The sequence below is a fragment of the Pelodiscus sinensis genome, chromosome 8 (genome assembly GCF_049634645.1).
Source record: "Pelodiscus sinensis isolate JC-2024 chromosome 8, ASM4963464v1, whole genome shotgun sequence".
NCBI classification, from domain to species: domain Eukaryota; kingdom Metazoa; phylum Chordata; order Testudines; family Trionychidae; genus Pelodiscus; species Pelodiscus sinensis.
Genome location: NC_134718.1, coordinates 18,276,317 through 18,299,037, shown reverse-complemented (window position 1 = coordinate 18,299,037; position 22,721 = coordinate 18,276,317). Strand labels below are relative to the sequence as shown.

The window sequence follows — 22,721 nt, the reverse complement described above, 5'->3', positions numbered from 1 at the left end:
CTGGCTGGGTTGATTTAGTGGGGATTGATCCTGCCTAGAGCAGGGGGCTGGACTTGATGACCTTCTGAGGTTTCTTCCAGCTCTATGATTCTATGACCTTGGGTGCTATGCTGCCACCATCTACGAAAGAAAATATCCTTTTTGAACCCAGAAAGATTTACTTGGGAACTTCTTCTAGAGGGGTACCCCAAGCTCTTTTACCAGAAGAGATCGGGGGGGGGGGGGGACAAACAGCAATTTCTGGTAGGATAGCTGACCTCTCAGTCTTAAGCATGAAGACACAGACCTCCTCTTACCTTCCAGGACCCAAGAATCAAATTATAGTCTTAAAAAATATGATGTTATTAATGGAACAAAAAGATATACTTGGTAAAACATACTTGGTTGCTAGGTGTTCTAGAGTGAGAAAAAACATATTAAAGCACAGAGAATGGCTTCCCTGGGATTCAACTTCAGTTGGAGTATAACGGGAGAGAGGGAGAGGGAGGGTACATGATCCAAGCACAGAGGAATTTCAAGCCAGAAACTAAAAGAAATTAACCTCATTGTGGCTAACTAAAACATTCCCTGTCTACTTACATTTGTTGCTTCAAGGTTTTGTTTGCCTAGACATGGTTATTGCTATCAATTTCATTTCTGCCTCCTGGCTCATTCCATCTCTCTCTCTCTCACACAAAGGAGACTGAAGCAGGCAAAACCAGTTTTTCAATTCAGATCTTAACACTTGCTTCCCATTGGCTCTCCTGGCTGCCTGCCAACACCTCCTAGATTTTTTCAGGGATTCTCTGAGTTTAACCATTCACTGACTTTACTTTTTCCATCCATCACAGAGGCAATGCACCTTTATTAGAGACCTGCAGAATGCAATAAAACAAAGAAGTTGGATTATATTTGGCACCGTTTTCACTCTTCCTGCCTCCCTTATTTTTCTTCTGATTTTTACATGTTGTTAGGAAATGAGTTAATACAGGCATGTCTTCTAAGCCCACAGATTTTATACATATATTAAAACGTCAGCATGCATTCTCACTAACATTAAGGTCTGATGAACACATAAAATAGCATCATGACCATGAGTGATTCTCTACCTGTCCTGTGGCATATGCACAGGCTGTGCAGTGAAGATCTGAAGGAAAGCAAGCCATAGTGATTTTTAATGGGCTGCAGCACTGCTGGATTCACTCCCCATGCAACAGACTGTAATGCTGTACTCTTAACTGCACCACATGGATCCTGCTGGACTGCAGTAATGTATCATCCTGTTCTGCTGAGATAGAACTCTCTTGTCCCCCAACTAAGGCACAGAGTTGGGGGTAACAGCCCCCAGCAAAGCCACACAGACACTGTGAACAGCTAAACTCTGGAAAGCCTTAGTCACAGGTGCTTGACACAGCACCCTGGTGTACAGCTCGTATGGGACCAAACCCCCAGATAAATGTCTGTCTGTGCATAAAATTTATAGAGTGAGCTCATAACATGTTCATCCCTTTTAACGATCAAAGAGAGAGATGCACAGCTGTTAGCTCCTCCCCTCCCGTAATAATGGTTTACACTGAATTTGATTATAAACAAAACTGAGTTTATTAAGTATAAAAACTAGGATTTAAGTAGTTGCAAGTGATGAGAGATCAAAATAAGTTACTGTGCAGAAGTATGGATTGTATTCGCTCTGTTTGCCTTGTTACGTTGCATGTGATTTCTACTGTCCTGTACTGTTCAGTAGTAACTCTGCGTGCCTCAATTTCCTTGGGCAGTACACTGGTGCTTGGATGGGGATGAGAATTTCAGGTGTGACTCACTTAGGGAGGCTGCCCCTGCTCCAGCCTCAGCCCATACACAATGGCTGAGGCTTTTGGTAACTTGAGCCTGGGAGTGGACTGTGACTAGGTGACACCTTTTTGCCCAAGAAGCTGTAAAAAGGGACTGAAGGCAGGCATAGGTGTGCTGTTGGGCATGTGAGTGAGTTTAGGCTAGTTTAGGATACAGGGAGGGGGCCCAGGGCCTTGGCCCTGGGCTTCCCTCTTCCCCCAGATGGATTGTACTGACTACTTCTGGTTGCTGTGCTAATAAGTCTATTCTATACTGAATCTCTATGAACTAATAAACATTCTCTTCTACTTGCTGGCTGAGCATCACATCTGGCTGCAGATTGGGATGCAGGGCTGGGTGACTCCCCACACTGAAGTCACAGTTACTAAGCAAGGTAAAACAAAACATGGCAGATAAGTCTAATACACCATGATAAGTTGGTACAAACCATAATTTTTCTCTCTGTTTATTGTGAAGGATTTTTCAAGGCAGAGCTGTTCTTCCTGCCCTAGATCTAACCCAGGCGTGGGCAAAATACAGCCTGAGGGCTGGATCTGGCCCACCAAGCCACTGGATCCAGCCCGTGGACACTGCAGGGAACCCCAGGCAGGCTCCCCACTTGCCTCAGCCCACCCGCACGCCGCTCAGAAACGTGGCTGCAGGGCGGTTTTTCTTTTAAAAACTGAGAGTCCGGAGGGGAGGAGGGAAAGCCTTGGGAGCTGTTCCCGCCCCCAGCACAATCCCATTGGCTGCTTTCTTGCCAGAAACCGGCCCAGAGAAGCTGCCTGTTTCAATAATAGCAAGCCACGAAGCACAAGGGGCTCCAGAACACATGGGTGCTGCCTGGGCGGGGGCGGGGCAGGCAGCAGTGTTCCCTCTATGCTGTGCAGCTGCACTGCTTCACAGGTGATTAATCAGCACCACCCAGTCAGAGGCTCAGGGCTCTATGCATGGAACTGACTAGGCAGGGCTGATTAATCACCTGTGAAGCTGTGCAGCCTTGCAGCTTAGAGGGCACACTGGCAGGTAGGGAGGCTGATTCAGGAATGGCTGCTGGTGGTAAGGCTCCTGACCAGACCCTGTCTCTGGCACCCCAGTCCCTCCCGTCCCCAACCCTCTGCTGCCTATTCCACATAACCAAATCCTCTGCTCCCCTCCTGTACCCAAATCCCCTCCCAGATCTGGCACCTGAATCACCTGCCCCAGATCGCAGTTCCCTCCTGCCCTAGCTCACAACCCAAATCCCTGCACCCCCTCCTCTACCCCAATTCCCTTCCCTAGGTCACAGTCCAGCCCCCTGCATACCAGTCCAGTACCCCAGGTCACAAGTTGTTTCTTGACCCAAATTACCTCCCTTCTCCCAAGCTGCCTTCTGTACCCAACCTCCATCCCAGACTCTGCACTCCCTCCATTAATATCATGAATGATATTGGCTATTTTCCAAATTGTTGGAGTGCACCCCTCCCCATCAAAAATTATTGCCCACCCCTAGTATAACCGCTTATCTCCAGCCCTGTCATTAGAGTTATTTTGTTTTCAGGTCTTTTCATCTAACCTCTTGGGGTGGGGAGCAATCTGTGAAGCCAGCTGAAAACAATCATTGTTTGTATCTTATTCCATATATAGAATTACCCCAGGGTGGGAACTCATAGAATCATAGGGCTGGAAGAGACCTCAGGAGTGTCATCAAGTCCAGCCCTCTGCCCACAGCAGGACTAATCCCAACTAAATCAAGTCAGCCAGAGCTTTGTCAAGTTGAGAATTAAACACCTCTAGGGATGGAGATTCCACCACCTCTGTAGCTAGCCCATTTCAGTGAAATAGTTTTTCCTAATATCCAACCTAGACCTCCCCCACATTAACTTGAGACCATTGCTCCTTGTTCTGCCATCTGGCAGTACTGAGAACAGTCTCTCTCCATGCTCTTTGGAACATCCCTTCAGGAAGTTGAAGGCTGCTATCAAATCCCACCTCACTCTTCTCTTCTGAAGACTAAACAAACCTAAATCCTTCAGTCTCTCCTCGTAGCGCATGCGATTCAGCCCCCTAATCAGTTTGGTTGCCCTCCGCTGGACCCTCTCCAATGCGTCCATAATCTTTCTATACTGGGGGCCCAGAACTGGACACAGTACTCCAGATGTGGCCTCACCAGAGCCAAATAAAGGGGAATAATCACTTCTCTAGATCTGCTGGCAGTGCTCCTCCTAATGCACCCCAATATGCCATTAGCTTTCTTGGTTACAAAGGCACACTGTTGACTCATATCCAGCTTCTCATCCACTGTAATTCCAAGGTCCTTTTTTGCAGAACTGCTGCTATTCGGGTCCCAGCCTTTAACCATGCTTGGAATTCTTCCGTCTGAAGTGCAGGACTCTACACTTGTCCTTTTGAACCTCATCAGATTTCTTTTCTCCCAGTCATCTAATCTGTCTAGGTCACTCTGGACCCTATACCTGCCCTCGAGTCTTATCTACCTCTCCCCCTACCTTAGTGTCATCCACAAAGTTGTTGAGGGTGCAATCCATCCCCATGTCTAGGTCATTAATAAAGATATTGAACAAAACCAGCCCTAGAACCGATCCTTGGGCCACTCCGCTAGAAACTGACCACCAACCTGACATTGAGCTGTTAATCCCTACCTGTTGGGCCCGACAGTCTAGCCAACTTTCTATCCATCTTACAGTCCATTTATCCAATCCATACTTCCTTAACTTGCTGGCAAGAATATTGTGGGAGACGTATCAAAAGTTTTGCTAAAGTCAAGGTATATCACATCCACCAACTTTCCCATATCCATGGTGAATCCATGTTGACTATTCCTGACACTTCCCTTCTTCCAAGTACTTCAAAATAGATTCCTTGAGGATCCCCTCCATGATTTTTCCGGAAACTGAGGTAAGGCTGACCGGTCTAGTTTCCTGGATTGTCTGTCTTCCTTTTTTTAAAGATGGGCACTACATTTGCCTTTTTCCAGTCATCCGGGATCTCTCTCTATCTCCATGACTTTTCAAAGATAATGGCCAAAGGCTCTGAAATGACATTTGCCAACTCCCTCAGTACCTTCGGATGCATTAAATCCAGACCTATGTATGTTTAGCTTTTCTAAATAGTTCTTTGTTCAATTCTCCTCACCACTCTGGAAAAGTACACATTTCAAGATGGATTCTTGCACCAGGTGACATGGTTATCTGTCTTTGTAGGGCCGACTGCAGTCCAGGCTTACAGGGAAAAAGACTATTCGTGCATCATTGTGTTGAGCACTGAGCAATTAAGTTACTTGAGTATTGCTAATGGCCTTCACCAACAAATCTAGATATATAAATGTTCTTATACTTTATAATTCTAACTTTGTATCCAAGAATGGTAAATGCGCACACACAGAATATACACATTCAAACTCTCAAAGGACTGGAGACATGTCCCATTTTGCATAAAGCATATTTGAGTTATGAATATTCATATTAAAAAACACGTTCCATAAAAATATGGGAGTGCAGTGTCAGAGGCATTATCAAGGTGGGAAGGGTCCAAGTACTCACCAATGTGCTATAAACAAGGAAGGGAAGTGACATCAGGAGAGAGGTCTCATTTTCTCCATGGAGTGGGGAGACCAGGGAAAGGACCAAGCAGCCTCCTTAATTCCTCTCTTATATGTTTCCATTAACATCCCTAAAAGTCTTACGGCAAGTTTGACATCTTTGGGTTTAGATGTAAAATTGTATTAATTTTTTAAATAGAAAACATTAAATATTCAGATTATATCTACCTATTTTTTGTGGAGCTTTTTGTAGGGGTCACACATGGCCAACTAATGTATTTTTAAAGATGTTGAACTGTGTCTACACTAGATGCAAGGTTATTTTAAGATTGTTTCTAAAGAACACTGAGTTTTCCTAATCTGGAGAAGTACTCTGTAGACAAGCAGAGAACAAGTAGTATTGACAGCAATTTTAAATCAAATATGTAGTGTATACTTATGAATAGAGATTCAAATGAGTGATTAGAAAACTCACAGGACTCCGCTGTGTCGTATCTCATCCTCAAGAAAACCCAGGAAGACCAAATTTAACATTACCCCCCCCCCCCCCCGAAATTAAGAAGTAACCAATTTAAGATCTTATGTATACATCACAGTGAAAAAAATAGCTCATATACACACCTTGAATTTTATTATGTCACTTTTGAAGTTAATTTTAAATGGCAACATACATGTCACAAATCATAATATTGTGAGAAGTCCTGGAATAATTATATGTAGACACAGTTCAATATCTTCAAAAATACATTAGTTTGCCATGCAGGAGCCCTGGAAAAAGCGCCACAAAAAATAGGTAGATATAATCCGAATATTTAATGTTTTCTATTTAGATGTATAATTTTACTTTTTTTTAAAATGAAAAAAAGTCAAATTCGCGGTATGACTTTCAGAGATGTTGTTTTTAAATATTTTTTTGCATGCAGATTTATTTTATAAAAAAATAAGACATAAATGATCCAGATACAACATATTGTTTTTAGTGCTATAGTAAGAAACAAAAATACATAAATATTTTGGAAAAGGGAAGGGAGAGGTAAGAATGGATTTGAAAATTTCGTAAGGACTTTGATAATGAAAATAGCACCCCAAAGTTAGAAATAAATCGTACTAAACTTCAGATGTTATAATTTTTTATGCTGGACAAGTTTAGGGAGAAAATGATAAAACATGACTTACTGATGTTTTTACAGAACTGGGTGATTATTTCCTGAATCCAAGGGGGATCACATTTTTAATTATTTGAATATATAAACTGTTTTTGGTGTAGAGATCAAATTGATCAGATGCATATGGAGGTTTCTTTTAAATCTATGTTAGAGATCCATTTTGAAGTAATATGTGCAAATTACATAGGACGTGAATTTGCTCAACATGTCATCTGGCTGCTCAATGGGGCGTGATCTTGATGGGGCCAGTGGCAAGAAGGGACAAACCGAGCAGTGACTGACTGACACACTCTGTGAGAGGCACCATCTCAGCTGCTTCTCCCATCCCCTGGTTGCCTCTCTCATGAGTTGGAAGGGAGGAATGCTTACTGGCCAATGTGCTCCCGCTACTGGAGCATGGGCCATGTGGTTTGAAGCCACTTTTAAGTCCTTTTCAGCAGTAAGAATCACTCAAGGAATCACATGAAGCACCTCCATTGACACCAATGGATCTCTAAAATGACTTCATTTTCTCAATTGTAGTTTAGTGTTGTTTAAATCAATGAAGAGTCCTGTGGCACCATGGAGACTAACAGACTTATTAGGGCATAAGCAGATTTATTAGGGCATAAGCTTTCATAGGTAAAACCCACTTCATCAGATGAAGTGGAAGTTTCAGAGGCAGGGGTATTTATAAGAACAACAAAAGAAAGAGATTACTTGTGTTAACGAGGCTAATCAAGTTGGAGTAGATGTAGCTAGTTCACAGCAGTTGATTTGGCGATGTGAATATCTGGAGAGGGGACCTTTGTAGTGTGTTAACTAGTTAATATCCTTATTCAATCCTAAATTGATTGTATTGAATTTGTAACTGAATTCTAGTTCAGCATCTCTTTGTTTTTGGGGTTTGAAATTCTTTTGTAGAAGGGTTGCTACTGTCAAATCCATTACTGAATAACCAGGTTGGTTAAAATGTTCCCCTACAGGTTTGTGTGTTACCTTTCCTGGTGTCTGATTTGTGTCCATTTATCTTTTGGCTCAGAGACTAGGGATATAAGCAACTAATTGAGTCACTAATTTACTAGTCACTTCCCCCCCACTTGCTGCCTCTGTATTAGAGGCAGCAAGTGGCAGGGAGTGGGAGCCAGTTTAAAAGTCAGTTCCCCTATCATCATCTCCACTGGAGGGCAGGAGAAGGGGAAAACAGTGCAAGCCACCAGGCTTTTACTACATTTAAAAAGCAGAGGTGCAGCATCTGGAACCCAGGGCAAGCTGGGACAGCTGATGCAGTTAAGTCCTTTGATGGTATCATTTGGCAAGGGGGTTTGTTGCAGGGATAGGTTCGTGGATGTTTCTAGGTGTGTTGTGGGGCTGCTGGTGAGTATTTGGTGAGTTTGGGGGTCTGGCCAGAAACGGATTTGAATGGACTGTCCTCTCCAGTAATGTTTGTAATGAAACTTGACTTCAGCAGTCTTCTAATCTTGGATGAGAAGTTAAGTGAGACCTTATTTTTGCGTTTGCAAATTTACAACACTAGCAGAATGCTGGATAGTAAAATACTATTGCGTGCACTATACCTCGCAAACCTTCATAAAAAAATAACACTAAAAAAAAAAAAACCTGATGCTTTCCATTTTACAGTATTTTATTAATAGTGAAATTTCTAGTCGTCTTTCTCCTGAAAATGTAATTGCACAGCAAGGGACATTCATTATTTAACACTGCTATATTGATGTTTCTTAGTTGCAAAGTTGTTTTCTTGCTGATTTCTAGTGGGGATGTAAAATCACAGTTAATCAGTTAACCCGTTAAATGTTAAGTGCGATCCTGCTTCTGGCATTCCCATGCTTGGGGCTGCCAACTGCTGCTGCTGTTGGCAGTCCCAAGCATGGTGGGAAGGCCAGATTCTACTCCAGATTTTCCCCTCCCTCCATGCAGAGTGGCCAGTCCCTGCTCCTAACCTGGGCAGGGTTGTTCCCTGAGCAGGGTTATAAATATCACCCGGTAAAGTGGCTACCGGTTACTCATTCACATCCCTAATTCCTAGACATATTAAATGTTTAATTTAAAAAGGAATTATTTTAAATGTTTTATGTTGCTTAAAACTAAAGAGAATAAAGTGTTTTTAGTTTGTTTGCTCAGTATATTATGTAAAGAGTACACACCAATATTCCTTTTTTAAATTTGGAAGTGAAGCATTATTAATAGAAGCAAAATATCATTGCATAGAATGTTGTTAGGGACTTACCTAATGTTTTATGGCTTTGTGGTTCATTAGACACAAATATATTTTTCCTCTGAAGCAATTTGTATGTTTCTTGTGATGAAGCATCCTTGTTACTGCATAAGAAACCACAGATGTGTGAAAAGTAGGCCACAGGTCAAAGGCTACATACCCCCTACCTGCACAAATTGAAAGTGACAGACACCTCTCTGCTCTGCCACTAATTTGCCTCCATGTTAAATGCCTCTGAAGTACTAATTAAAATGAAAAGTTCTTTGGACCTACCAACAGACGGATTTAGTTATTTATGGTGGCAGTGGCCACAAACAGTAATTACAGCACATCCTTGAACAAACACAAAATTTTGCATTCAAGAATAGCGCCAGGCTGACAGGGGTCATAGGGTTCAAGCCCACTGAAACAAGGGGCCAAAGAAAGGCAAAACCAGTCTTCTGTTTGTCTTAATACAAAATCTCCTTTGTCTCAGCTAACTGTTTAGGTGTCCAAGTAACTTTTTAATTCCTTTGAGACCTAATTATGCTTCCTTTAATTAATCAATGTAAAAACTTCATTAGGGAGAATGAGTACAACTGCTACATTTTAATTTTTCCGTAATACTTGTCTACTGTGGACCTGAAAAGGTGATTTTTTTTAAAAAAAAGTTTGACTATCATGTCTGTATATTTTCACTGAGTGAATGGATTATAATCTTGTAAATTCTGTAGCCAAGTGCATGTCTGTGTAGCAGCCATGATTTTTTAGTGGATGCTTACTGTCTGCACAAAACTGCTTATGGGAAGCAAGGAAGATACTAATGCTCTAAGGTGGGGCTAGAGGGCATATTAATTACTGATTTCACTGGTGTTCCATGCTGGAACACAGCATCTTTTTCAGGAGGTTTTATAATATTTTGGCCGGTAAAAAGAGGGTACAGAATACTATACTTAGATGTTTCTTAGAGCCTGAATGTAAAATTAGACTTACTAAATGTATTTTTTTGGTTAACTTTTTTAAGTAGACTTGTATAGTACATCTACTTGTTACAGTAGTAAAAAAAATAATTTGACTTCCTTGCAGTAATATTTATATTTTTCATTGACGTACTGGCTGTTCTTCAAGTGTGATGCAGTTGATATTGTTGCAGAAGGGATCTAGAAAGTTATAAATAAGGTTCTTGTTCACTGTTAAATTATAGTAGGTACAGACATAACAATTTTAAACATACTTTACACACTAATTTATTCGACAACATGATATCTGTAGGTGAGCCTAAATTACACAGCCATCTGTTTTGGACTAATAATCTTCATACAGATTTCAGAATATTATTTTGAACCACAAGTTGTATTTCTAAGTATTTGTTATGTAGTTTGAATAGTAAATGTTATGTAATTATAACTAGAATTTATGTTTGGGCTAATCTTAATAAATGTATTTAGTAGCAACTTATGTTCTGTCCAATGAGAACACTTTTTGTATTTTTTAATGTTTCAGAGAGCTTGGGTTGGTTTTAAACATTTGCTCAAAACCTTGATTTCACTTTATCTTTCAGGAGACAAAGTTGGAGGATTTATTAAATCATCACTAACTGTCAACCACGAAATCTCATGAGGCTTCATTGAACAAACCAAGTTTAAAATTTGTCAAGCAGCTGGGCCATTTGCTAAGTGTGACAAGTGCACAGAAAAGATTAAAAGTGAACAATGACTCAACTGAAAGCACACATCACATTACTGGGAGCCTATCTGTTCATTAGTCTTCATGTTCAAGGTAAATTCATATTTCTTTAAATAACATTGTTTTTTAAATAATCTTTAATTTGAAGTGACTATAAGTTCCAGTGGTTTTATGATGTAGGTTTTGTTCAAATAGCTGAACGTACAGCACTTTTCTTTTATAATAATAAAGTTTTGTGTGGCTAATCAGTATTAGAAGATGGTTACATAAATTTAGTGACACATTTAAAAATAGAACATTTAAATCAATCTCTCTCAGTGTGCATGAGAAGATTTCACAAATAGTGATTGATATGTTTGCATAAAAGCTATGATTTTATTTATATTTCCTTATGCAAATGTGGTTAACTTGTATTTTCTCGATGTACTCTGGGTCTAATACCCGAGGCATGGATAGATGTTACTATGGACAAGTGATCAGTGAGCCTTAAACTTATCCAAAGAAGTAATCAGAATTGTGAAAATCATGTTTTGAACTGTAATTAGTTTTGCATCGCTTACTCCCTGAACACTTTGTGCAAAAGTTCCAGGTTAGCACATACAAATGTTTTGGGAATCCAAAACAGAATCTTCCTGGTTCTTTCCTTGCAAAAAAGCTTCTTAGCTAGCCTATGGGAACATGTAAAGAACTGTGAACCAAGAGGGCTGCTTGTATTCTCAGTACTTCACAGCTCATATTGATTGGTCTGTTACTACAGCTTTGATGGCTGAAGTCTAAAAGTTGCAATTTAGGATAAAATATTTGAGTGGTAATTCATGGACTTGGTGTAGTTGGAAAACTGTTTTTCATTTGTGCAAGCTGTGAGCCTTTTGAAATCAAGTACTATTCATGCACATCAGTAATTCCATTATATTTAAGAGAACAAGATGTGCAGTATGTGCATCCACTCACGGGCAAGGAAAAAGCTTTTCCTGGTGAGAGGAGACCTGTACAATCAGTTTCTTTGTAATCTGAGCTTTCATTCAGAAACAGAAACCTGAAAAATTCTAGGCTTTAAGTTTGCAGAGGACATCGCAAACATGAACGCTGCATACTGGAGTAGAGTTCTTTTCTAAGTCTACACAGGCAGCTCTAGTTCCTCTCTATTGATTATAACTTTGCCAAACATCTGTGTAATGAACAGAACTCTAGACAGTTTGGCTACTATTATTTAGCGTTTATGTACAAACTTGAATTACTTTGCAGTCATTAAGTGATGGGCCTTTTGTGTAACTTTAATTAGTGGTAGAAAGTCTCAGGGGATAGTCTGTAATTTTAAAAAAACAAAAAGTGGTGCTGTAGCACCTTGGAGATTTAAAATAAATAAATGTGTAGCACCATGAGCTTTCATTGGCAAAACCTTTTAAGGAAGTGAGTTTTGTCCACAAAAGTGCATGATACTACATATATATTTTTGTTAGTCTCTCAGGTGCTACAGAACTACTTGTTTGTTTAATTAGTGGTAGGAACTTTGTTCTTATCAGGGTTTAGCTGCTGTGACTGAAACCAGATCTCCTGGATTTAAAAATTTGCTCTTCTGTGAGGCAGTTCTTCTGCTTAAGAGGTTCAAAAGTGTCTTATTTGCCTAGAAAAAAAGACAGAACTATGTAGCACTTTAAAGACTAACAAGATGGTTTATTAGCTGATGAGCTTTCCTGGGCCAGACCCACTTCCTTAGATCAATACATGGAAGAAAATTGGCACAACCATATATACCAAAGTGATTCAATTAAAAAAATAAGTGAACGCATGTGAATTTGACACATCAAATTTTAGAACAGAGTGGGGGTGACGGAGGAAGGTAAGTTTTTGTGAGGTAGTGACATAGGGGTGATAATAGGGGAAGCTATCTTTGTAATGGGTGAGATAATTAGAGTCTTTGTTTAAACCCATACATAAAGTGTCAAATTTAAGCATGAATGACAATTCTGAAGCTTCTCGTTGAAGTCTGGAGTTAGTCTCTTTGAAGCAATATGCATTTTTTATGGTCATTAAGTGAATGATCAGTCTGGCTGAAATGGCAGGCAACAGCTTTCTCTCTGTGAGAGAGTCTTATGTCTGTTTTGTGTGCATTGATTCTTTGGTGAAGCGTCTGAGACGTTTGCCCAATGTACCTAGCAGACGGACACTTTAGGCACATGATGGCATAAATTATATTTCTGGATGAACAGGAATATGTGTTCTTGATCTTGTAACTGGCATGGTTAGGTCCAATAATGGTGTCAACAGAGTAAATATGCGGACAAAGCTGGCACTGGGGTTTGTTGCAAGGGAAAGTTCCAGGGTTGGTATTAGTGTGATATGTCCTGTGGTTGTTGGTAAGAATCATCCTGAGGTTAGGTGGTTGTCTGTAGGAGACTATGGGTCTGTCTCCCAGAGCCTCTCGGAGTTTAGTATCCTGTTCCAGTATAGGCTGTAGTTTATTGATAATGCATTGGACGGGTTTAAGTTGAGGGCTATAGGTGATGACAAGTGGTGTTCTATTGTTGGTGTTCTATTGTTCTCCATGAAAGCTCACCACCTAATAAACCCATAAACCCATGGTCACCAACCAGTAGATTGTGAGCTACCGGTAGATCTCAGGGGCTCTAAGAGTAGCTCTTGAGCCCTCTCTGAACTGCGCACCTGTGCAGTACATTTACATTAGATTTCCTCATTTGTGGAGCAGCCACTCACTGAGCAACAACACAGGTGAGTAGCTGCGAGGAATGGTGGGAGCTGGGAGGTCGAGAGGGCTGAAACACCCCAGCCAGTGACTGTGGCTTTCACAGCTGGAGCTAGGTGCAGCCTCCCTGGGCTGAGCACAGGGCAGCCAGGCTGGAGGGAAGAGAAGCAGCTGCCCAGCCAGCTGGCCATGGTGCTCAGCCAGGGTGCACCACGCACCACGTGGGCTGGCGCAGAGGAGAAGCTGCCTGGCCTGCTGGCTGTGGCGTTCAGCCCAGAGGAGGATGAACCGCGCTCCAGCTGATTAGGCGGCTTCCCCTCTGCGCCTGCCCACGTGGACCTTGGTGGCACCCTGGCTGAGTACCATGGCCAGCTGGCTGGGCAGCCGCTTTTGTTCTCTCCAGCCCGGCTGCCCTGCGGTCAGTCCGGAGGGAGCGCGGGTCGGAGGCTTCCCTCCGTGGCTGGTGTAGGGAACTCCCTGCCCCCAACCTTGTTCCCTCTCCTCTGCCCCAAACTTGTCCCCCGCCCTCCTGGCCCCCCGTTCCCTCTCCCTTTCCCCCTTGACCCCGCTGCAGAAACCTGCCTCTCCCCCCCCCCCCCGCAGAAACTTGTCCCCCGGCACCCTGCCCCGCCCCCCTGCAGAAACTAGTTCCTTCTGGCACCCTGTCTCCTACTACAGAAACCTGTCCCCCTGCTCCCCTCTGCAGAAACCTGTCCTTCCCAGCACCCTGTCCCCTGCTGCAGAAACCTGTCCTGGCACCCTGCTCCTCTCACCTTCCCCCACTGGCACCCTGTTCCCTGCTCCAGAACCCACTAGCACTCCTCCCCAGTACTGTGTCCCCTGCTCCCAAATGACTTTTCTATGGGTCAGTGACCCGCTGACTCAAGGCAGGTTCCCTGCCATTCTCATAAATAAAGACAATGCAGAAACTTTTTGTGTTTAACATAGTATTCTATTTAAAAATGAAGCCTGGCCAACAAACCCCCAATTGGGGCCAAGCCCCCATCTGGCCACAACCACTCCTGCACTCCTCCTTCCCCAGACCCTAGCCTATCAAACACTGGAACCTCATGCCCTCAGCCCCTCACATACCCCTCACATACCCCAACCCAAATTCCTGCACCCTCACGTCCGCAAGCCTGTGGCTTGCTTAGTATCCCAACACTGCCCAGTCTGGATCCCCTTCCCCGAGCCAATGTTCCCTTCTCCACCTCCTCCTGCATCCAGATTTCCTCCCAGAGCTTGCACCTCTCACCCCTTCCCACACCCAAATCCCTCATTCCCACCCCAGAGCCTACACATCCTGTCTCAACACAGCGAGGTTACGGCTAGACTGCAGGAGTTTTTCAGGATTCTGGAGATATCCCAGAAAAACTCTTCTGCGTCCAGGGTTGCGTTTGTTCTTCCGCTTTTTTAGTGGAAGAGCAAACAGGTTCTTTTGGTCACCCCTATATTCCTCTTTCCACAAGGAATAAGGTGGCTTCTAAAAGAAGGGTTTTTTTCTGACATTTGGTCCAGTGTAGACAGGCCAAATGTTGGAAAAACCTCTTCCTACAGAAGAATACAAAAAATAAATAAGCAGCAGTACAGTATAAGGATTGGGGATAGCAAGTGATGGAGAGGAGGAGAATAGAGAGAGCGGGGCTTCAAGGAAGGGGGCGGGGCGGTAGATCTTGGCTTGGTCTGTCATTTAAAAAGTGATCTTGGGTGTAAAAAGGTTGGAGACCACTGTAAAATAAACCATCTTGTTAGTCTTTAAAGTGCTACATAGTTCTGTCTTTTGTTTCAGCTACACCAGACTAACACGGCTGCATCTCTATCACTTTTTTGCCTAGGGTAGGGAAAGGTCCCTGAAAGATGCTCAATTTGTTGCTCTTCTCCAAGAGAACACAGAAGGCAAGAAAACCCTCTTTAACTCTCTATCTTGGAATGCTTAATAAAAGCTTTCTCAGAACTAGAGAAAAAAGGTCCTTTTAGGCCTGAACTGACTTTCTCAGCAGCTGCTCTGCTGGCTTTTGTCAATGCTGGCTTTTGTCAATGAAGGTTTTGATTTATTTTAAGAGCCTGTAAGCTTGAAGTTGAGTTCCACATATAGGAACACTGAGTTCTCCACCTAGTGAACTGAAAGGGTGAAAAGGAACAGCACTCTGATAGTAAGCACAGGTCTAGTTCACCCTCCCCAGGACACCTATGTCTACATTTCACTATTCTCAACCAAAAGGCATTTCATGGCCCAAATTGTCCATGCAGACACAGTTGCAAAATCTGGTCATCTAGAAATAGTCATGCTCTCTTTGCAGATATTAATACCATATTTACTGACAGTGGAAAGAGAGTATACAGCTTATACAGTTTCTCTGGTAAATTGGACCTTAATTTGATTGATAGTGCACAAACACAGAACAGTAAAAAATAAGTAATAAAGCAGCACTGACAGCAAACAAAAGCCACAAATAACTGACAAAGCTGAAAATAAGGGAAGTAGAACATTAGGTGGTTGGTTGGGTATTTTAAATGAACATTTAGGATCCATGCTATGCAAGTGAAACATCTGTAAAAACAGATAAGTATCAGAGGAGCAGCCATGTTAGTCTGAACCTGCAAAAGCGGCGAGGAGTCATGTGGCACCTTATAGACTAACTGAAGTGTTGGAGCATAAGCTTTCGTGGGCAAAGACCCACTTTGTCAGATGCATGTCACTGCTGTACTAACAAGTGGCCTGGAGGAGGAGGTGGCGTGCTGCCAGACCAGGGACCCTGTGCATCAGAGGTAGTCCCTCAGGGAAATTGTGAGGGCTGTGCAGTGTGCAGTGCTGGAGAGTGGCCGGAAATTGCGCACCACTGGAAGCTGACCTGGTTGTCTGCCAGCAAAGCTCCATTGGAGCTGCCTGTACGCTCTGCTACGGGGGGGAGAGGATGAGATGATGATGCTGTGCTGCGTGAGGACCAATGGCACTGTACGAAGCCATTTCTTGGTTGCTTCTTCCCTGCAAGCCAGTGTTTCCATCAAGTAATTAAATATCCGGTAGGGCTTTCTGGGACATTTCACTACTTGATGGGACACCGGGACAGAGTATGTAAATTTGGGAGTGTCCCAGAAAAATTGGGATGTATGGTCAGCATACCGAGCATATTAACACAACTTCAGAATTTGTAGACAAATCCATTCCTGAAAGAGCTTGCAACTAAGGCATTCATCCTACAAAACACCTACCGTAACGAATAGTACCTGCTGTTTGAGTATGCTCATTGACTCATAAGATTCCAAACTGTACCAGGTAGCAAAGATCTGGCCTTAGTGCCAATACTCCTCCCCAAGCAAAATCTAAAACTTAATGGAAATTGCTTGTCTGCAATCCAACACTAAGTGAAAGGCCAAACAAATAAGCAAGACCCATGGTTGCTGTTTTAACAGTTTATGGCCTATTAAGTAACATAGGATTTTTAAAAAAATCATTAATATCAGAGTTTTCAGATATCTACATCACTGCAAAAATTCTGTTAAAAGAATCCTTTCTTACCATAAGACACTAACACCTATGTAAACTTTGTTTGAGTGTAATTATGAAAATGTCATGAGCTAGGCCTAGCCACAGCCTGAATTCTTATCTACAAAAGCAGCCTAAAAGGTTTTCAGTAGAAGCACTCAAATTCAAATGAAGGCAGATCCTGCATTAGGATCAGCTAATGCAGAATCTTTCTGCCCTTTGTACTTCTCTGCTCTAGATCTCTTTCCCTCCAAACAAACTATATTTTAGCCCAGGCTTTCTGACATCTCTGGGCACATCACCACTTATTAAAAAATTCAACATGGGCAAAAACAAGCTCTTTATCTTACCCTCCTGATACTAGGTGCAAAATATTTTGATCTGAACTGCATAGGATACATCACTTGTGTTTGTTCTACAAGTCTAACAGTGGAAAATACGTTACATTATTCCCCCCCCCCCATCATATTTTTTCCTGGCATATTTTAGATCTTGTAATTGTCACCGATCAGTTGCTAATTAATACCAACTCCTCCTCACTCCAGCCTCAAACAAGAAAAGGGAAGGTCTACTTGGATTGAGGTAATTTCCATAGCAGCCCTCCATCTCCCAAGTAGCCACATGCCCCCATGACCCAGCATGGCTTTGGTTAGCCGTTTGTAGCCACAGGAACTGGTGACCCGGCCCACACCACTTCCTGTGCCTCTCCTTGGCCTCAAATGGTGAACTGGAGCCAATGGGAGCCAGGAGGTTCCATGGCTGCAGAGCAAGTAAATAAACAAACTGGAGTGGCCAGTTAGCAGGTTTCTCAGAGTGAATCTGTGGGCCACTTTGAGAAACACTGCAATATTGCTATGGTAACAAGCCTCATTAAGGATGTGTCCCCTGGTCACATCCATCTTGTTCCCATTCAGGTCTCGTCACTTGGAACCACAGGTGTTGCCACTATAAAAATAAAACCATGGATTTCTGTGGAGAGAATGTCTTTTGACTACTGTGGATTTCAGCTTATAGTGCTGTTAAAATGCATAGGAACCTCAAGAGGAAGTTGTTGATGTGGTTGTTAAAGGCAGACATCCTTTTCTTCACATTAACTATTTCCTATGTGGCTTAATTAGAGCAGCTTTACTGTGAAAGAAATGAAACTCTAGTTTCACAGTGCAGAGACAGATTTTAGAAAAGATTCTGTAGTATTTTTTTTATTCATTCTACCTTGGTTATAAAAATGTGCCCTCTGCTGAATTTTGCACAGAACAATATTATTCTCTTTTTATTTGTCTATTGAAAATTAAGCTTGGTGATTTACATTTTAAAACGGTTAAAAAAAATGAGATGTCACTAGAAGGGGCAGGAACCTCTCCCATCACCTTCCCTTACTCCTCACGACACTGAGGAGTTCCAGGATTGGCAGGGACACCCATAGCATTCAATTTAGCATGCCCTGAACAGACTCACTTAATCAAACACCAGAAAATTGACCTTTGGAGCATCGGTCTTACCAGAATTTTAGATTTGTCATTTAGTGTTGATAGGTTTCAGAGAGTAGCTGTGTTAGTCTGTTTCAGCAAAAAAAAAAAAAAAAAAAAAAAAGGTGTCTAGTGGCACTTTAAAGACTAACAAGTTTATTAGGGTATTAGGCATAAACTTTTGTGAACTATAACTCACTCAGCATCCGAAGACATGAAATGTAGCTCATGAAAGTTTATGCTCTAATACCCTAATAAATTTGTTAGTCTTTAAAGTGCCACTGGACTCGTATTTAGTGTATGGTTTCTCTCAGTAGTGATAATTGTTAATTAGTTTTAGCTGTTAATGTCCCAGATGGGACTTAGCCTACGCAGTTCCCTCCTACCACCGCCCCAGATTTGAAACCATGAATTTAAACACTGTCTATAGTGCAAGCTGCTTGAGGTGTTTGTGAGGGGCACATTAGTGACAAGTATTGCATTTGCAAGTTGTTCAAACTTGGAGAGAGAAAAAGAAAGACATTAATTTCAGCGTTCTTTTAGTAGAGTTGGCACTAGGGATGTTAAAATGCAGTTACTTTTCTAATCGAGTATTTTTATTGACTATTGCATTAGTAAAAAAGGGTAGGCAGTTACAGTGTGCAGTCTGGCTTGCACCAGGTCCCAACATAACCTCCCCTACTGCCACTCTGCATTGTCAAGGACAGGGGAGCCGGTGCATGAAGATGCTGGGTCAGTCCCTGGTCCCACGGGTGTCTCATCGCTCAGCATAATCTCCCTCCTCCGCGCTCTGCATTGTGAAGGACAGGGGATCCAGTGTGTGAATCCTTGCTTGCCCACCTATAGCAGCCCAGCCCCCTGCAGGATTTCTGTTGGCAGTCAGCCATAGCCTCCTAGCTTGCTCAGCATCCTGACTGTTGATGGGACCTACAGGTCCTGTGTTATTCCCTGCCATTTCCTTTATGCCTGTCTTGGCATCAGCATTCTTAGATGTGAGCTGCTGGCCCTACTTGGTCTTTGCTGTGTCATCATTAGCCTAATCTTCTGCAAAAACTTCCCCTCCCTCACACCAGAGTGTCCTGATCTCTCCTACTACAGGTTTTTGTTTCACACTGCTAAGTAATACTCCCTCCTGGATGCTTTGCTGGTGTCCTTTCAGTTCCTTCCTACCATGTGTTTTTGTTGCCACTTTCCCCAAAGTCTCCTTCCACCTTTGCATTTTGGTAGCCATCTTCAAGCAGTTACCACACCTGTTCTTGTTTTCCTGGGCAAAAATAGCAAAAATGTGGTTGGTGTCCCATGTGTTTGTGACACTTTACCAGCTTCACAGTTCAAACAGCTTTGAAGTTTTTGTTCTTCGAGTAGTGTCCCTGTGGGTATTCCACTGTAGGTGTCGGGTAGTCCCGGCGCCGCCGATCCGAGTTTTTTTTGAGCAGCGGTCAGCAGGGTGCAGCATGCGCTGTTCGCGCTCTTTTGATCTCTTGCATGGTCCGGCTCCCGTCAGTTCCTTCTTTGCCACCCGTGATCGCAGACAGAGTGAGCCTTTTTTCCTCAGGAAAATCATGTCCAGAATAGAATAGTTTGTTTAGTTAGAATAGTCTTTGTCGTTAGTTACAATTTTTATAGTTCTAGTTGTTATAGTTCGTTTTATTAGCTTTAAAAAAAGTTCATTTGTTTTAGTACATCATGCAATTAGCCATGCTGGGCTCTCCTGGTTTTAAGAAGTACGCCACATGCTGTGATGCCATGCCAAAAGGGTCATGCCAAGTGTATCAAAAGCCTCAGCGAGGCCCATGTGCCTCAAAAATGTGTCCACTGCGCCAAGTTGACGGTTAGGGCACATAAGGATAGGGAGATGAGATAAAAATGTTTTTATTCAACAAAGCGCTTCAGTCGCCAGAGCATTCTCATACAGTTTCCACTTCGCAGTCTCCTAGGGTGGAGAAAAGAAGGGCCATTTTGCCACAGTCAGCTCCAGCTTGAAAAAGAGATTCTTCTTCGGTGGTGTCTCCGTGGGTGCTCCACTTGAGGTGTTGGGCTCGTCCCGGCACTGCAGGTCGGAGAATAGTCAGCCGTGGTCTAGCTGGACCACGCATGCGTGGGGCGCGTGTTGCTCACACTGATTACTAGCTTGCGCTCAGTCTGGCTTCCCGCCAGGTCGTCCTTACTGTTCAACAGTTGCAGGTGGAGCAACTCCCTTCTCTTGATCTGTTTAAGAAAGATTTGTGTAAATAGTTAGTTAGCCAGTAGGTATTAGTTGCTATGTTAGTTAGTTAGTGTTTGTTCAATAGTTATCTGTTCAAAAAAAAATTTTTTTCCCTCAGTTCATAATGCCGGCTTTCTCTGGCTTCAAAAAGTGCTCTCGGTGCCATGACGCAATGCTGGTGTCTGATGGGCTCTCGTTATGTGCGAAGTGTTTGGGCGAGGGGCCTGTACCCCACAAATGCCCATACTGTCTGAAATTGACTGGTCGAGCAAGACGGGACCATGAGATGCTACTGAAGCTGCTCCTGTACAGCAAGGCACTTCAGCCTCAGGATACTCAAGCGCAGGGGCAGTCAGCATAAAACACTCTGGCGGCAGTGAAAACCCCGACCGTCTCTTCAAAACGCAAAGATCAAAAATGGTCCAGGCTATAGCAGAAGGGCGAGTGCCAGGGAAAGAGCTGCAGTATTTCTGAGCCCAGCCCCACCTCTAGCATGGAGGTAGATCAGGCAATGGCTATGCCTCCCAGACCGGAATCTGCTCCGGCTCCGGTTCACAGGCACTCTCATGCACCCGTGGCTGTGGGTGCCTCAGCCCTGGCAGCTCCAACATTGGCCCCGGCATCAGCGGCACTGACCCTGTCAATGTCAGCTCCGACTACTTCTGTGCCGGCTACTATGGCGCCGACCCTGCCCGTGCCGGTTCCAACTGCCTCCGCGCTGGCTACTGCGGCACCAGCCATCTTGGCACTGACAACTGCAGCACCGGCCACCTCGGTGCCAGCTGCTATGGCACCGAGCGCATCACCGGATGTTTCGGTGTGAGATCAGTACCCCTTCTCCCCGGCACTATCACCGGCGTTGAGCTCACTATCATCAGGCTTTTCGCCGGCACTGGCTTCACCATTTGAAATTGACAAGCGCCTAAGCGTTAGTGTCTCAGCCTCCAGGGCTGCACCGTGCCGGCTCCCTGACTACTCACTGGCACCGCAGCATCAGGGCTCCCCCCCAACGTCACATGAATCAATGCTGCATGCAGGAGCTGACCATTCACTGGGCACAAGGTGTCACTCTTCACCAAGTCCCAAACAATTAGCTCTCTATTTACAGCCCAGATCACCACCTTCTGCCTTCTCCTAGCCGTATAGACATGAGGCTTATGTTACCACTATCTCGAGAAGACCCACTCAACAATACTCACCATCACCTCATCGCTACCGAAGACGTTCTCGAACACCTTCGTACACCAGACACATATCTCGCTCACCTAGAATCGCCTACACGCTCATCTTCATCTCGATATTGTCACGATTACAGACGACGGTACTCACCTGCATATTCATCATCTCATTACTATTGTGATCATCATCGCTTCCGTAGTATCATAATGAGCGACAATACTCTTCTGGACTTTCTTCTTCCCAATCTCCACGATGCTACAGGTATCGCTCTCGCAACAGCTCCAGGGTTCCTACACCACCAGGCACTTCTACTCGACCCTCTACACCATCTGCAAATGTGCCTCTTCCTTAAGCGCATTCAGAGCCAGTGCCGCTAGCCACAACTGCAGGAGCAATCCCCAGTGGATCACTCTGTTGCTTCTTCCTCTCCAGATAATGCAGTGTTCCCTGGTGATTCTTCTCCAGTAGATGGCGCTCGTCAATTTCAGGAGCTCTTTAAAAGAGTGGCAGTATCACAGGACCTGCATGTAGCGGAGGTTCAACAAAAGCAACATAAGCTGTTGAAGAACCTTCAAAAATCCAAAATGGCATTACCCTTTGATGCAATCCTAGAAATTGCCGATAATATATGGCAAACACCGGCGTCCTCTCAGCCCACTCATAAGAGGGCAGACAAGAAATATGTTGTTCCCCCAAAGGGGATGGAATTTCTGTTCATGCACCCTTAACTGAACTCATTAGTTGTGAATGCAGCTCAGCAAAAATCCAAGACATCTCAACATAGGAATGCTGCTGCTGATAAATAATCTAAACGCTTAGATCTTTTCGGACGAAAAGCTTATTCTTCCGCCACACTTATACTGAGAATGGCGAACTGTATTGCTCATCTGTCTAACCATAGCTTTGATAATTATTCAAAGATGGTAGCAGTTTTAGAGAACTTGCCCGACGAGAAACGGCAGCTCTTAAAATCAGTTATCCAGGAAGGCTATACGGCCTCAACAATGGCCTTGCAAATTTCCCTGGATATTGCCAATGCAGCAGATGGGCCATGGCAACATCAGTGGTTATGAGGCGGTCTTCATGGCTACAGATGGCATCCGTACCTAAGGATTTATACTCTAAGGTAGAAGACCTACCCTTTGACAGTCTATTTGCAGAGAAAACAGACCCAAGTTTTGCACTCTGGGAAGGATTCTAGAACTACTTTGAAAACATTGGGGATGGATACACCTCCATATCGCCGCAAACGGTATACACCCTACTCCCTACAGAGGCCCTTCTCG

At 43.4% G+C, this 22,721-nt stretch overlaps 1 protein-coding gene across 2 annotated transcripts in view; it reads left to right on the top strand.

Annotated features, from left to right (window-relative positions):
• The window catches only part of BMPR1A (bone morphogenetic protein receptor type 1A), a 175,357-nt gene that overhangs the window by 73,904 nt on the left and 78,732 nt on the right, over positions 1–22,721 (top strand). For both annotated transcript variants that reach the window (XM_075934831.1, XM_075934830.1), the window contains one exon: positions 10,269–10,486. In XM_075934831.1, the coding sequence (XP_075790946.1) occupies positions 10,420–10,486 (67 nt within the window). In that variant the 5' untranslated portion in view covers positions 10,269–10,419. The remainder of the gene's footprint in view (positions 1–10,268; positions 10,487–22,721) is intronic.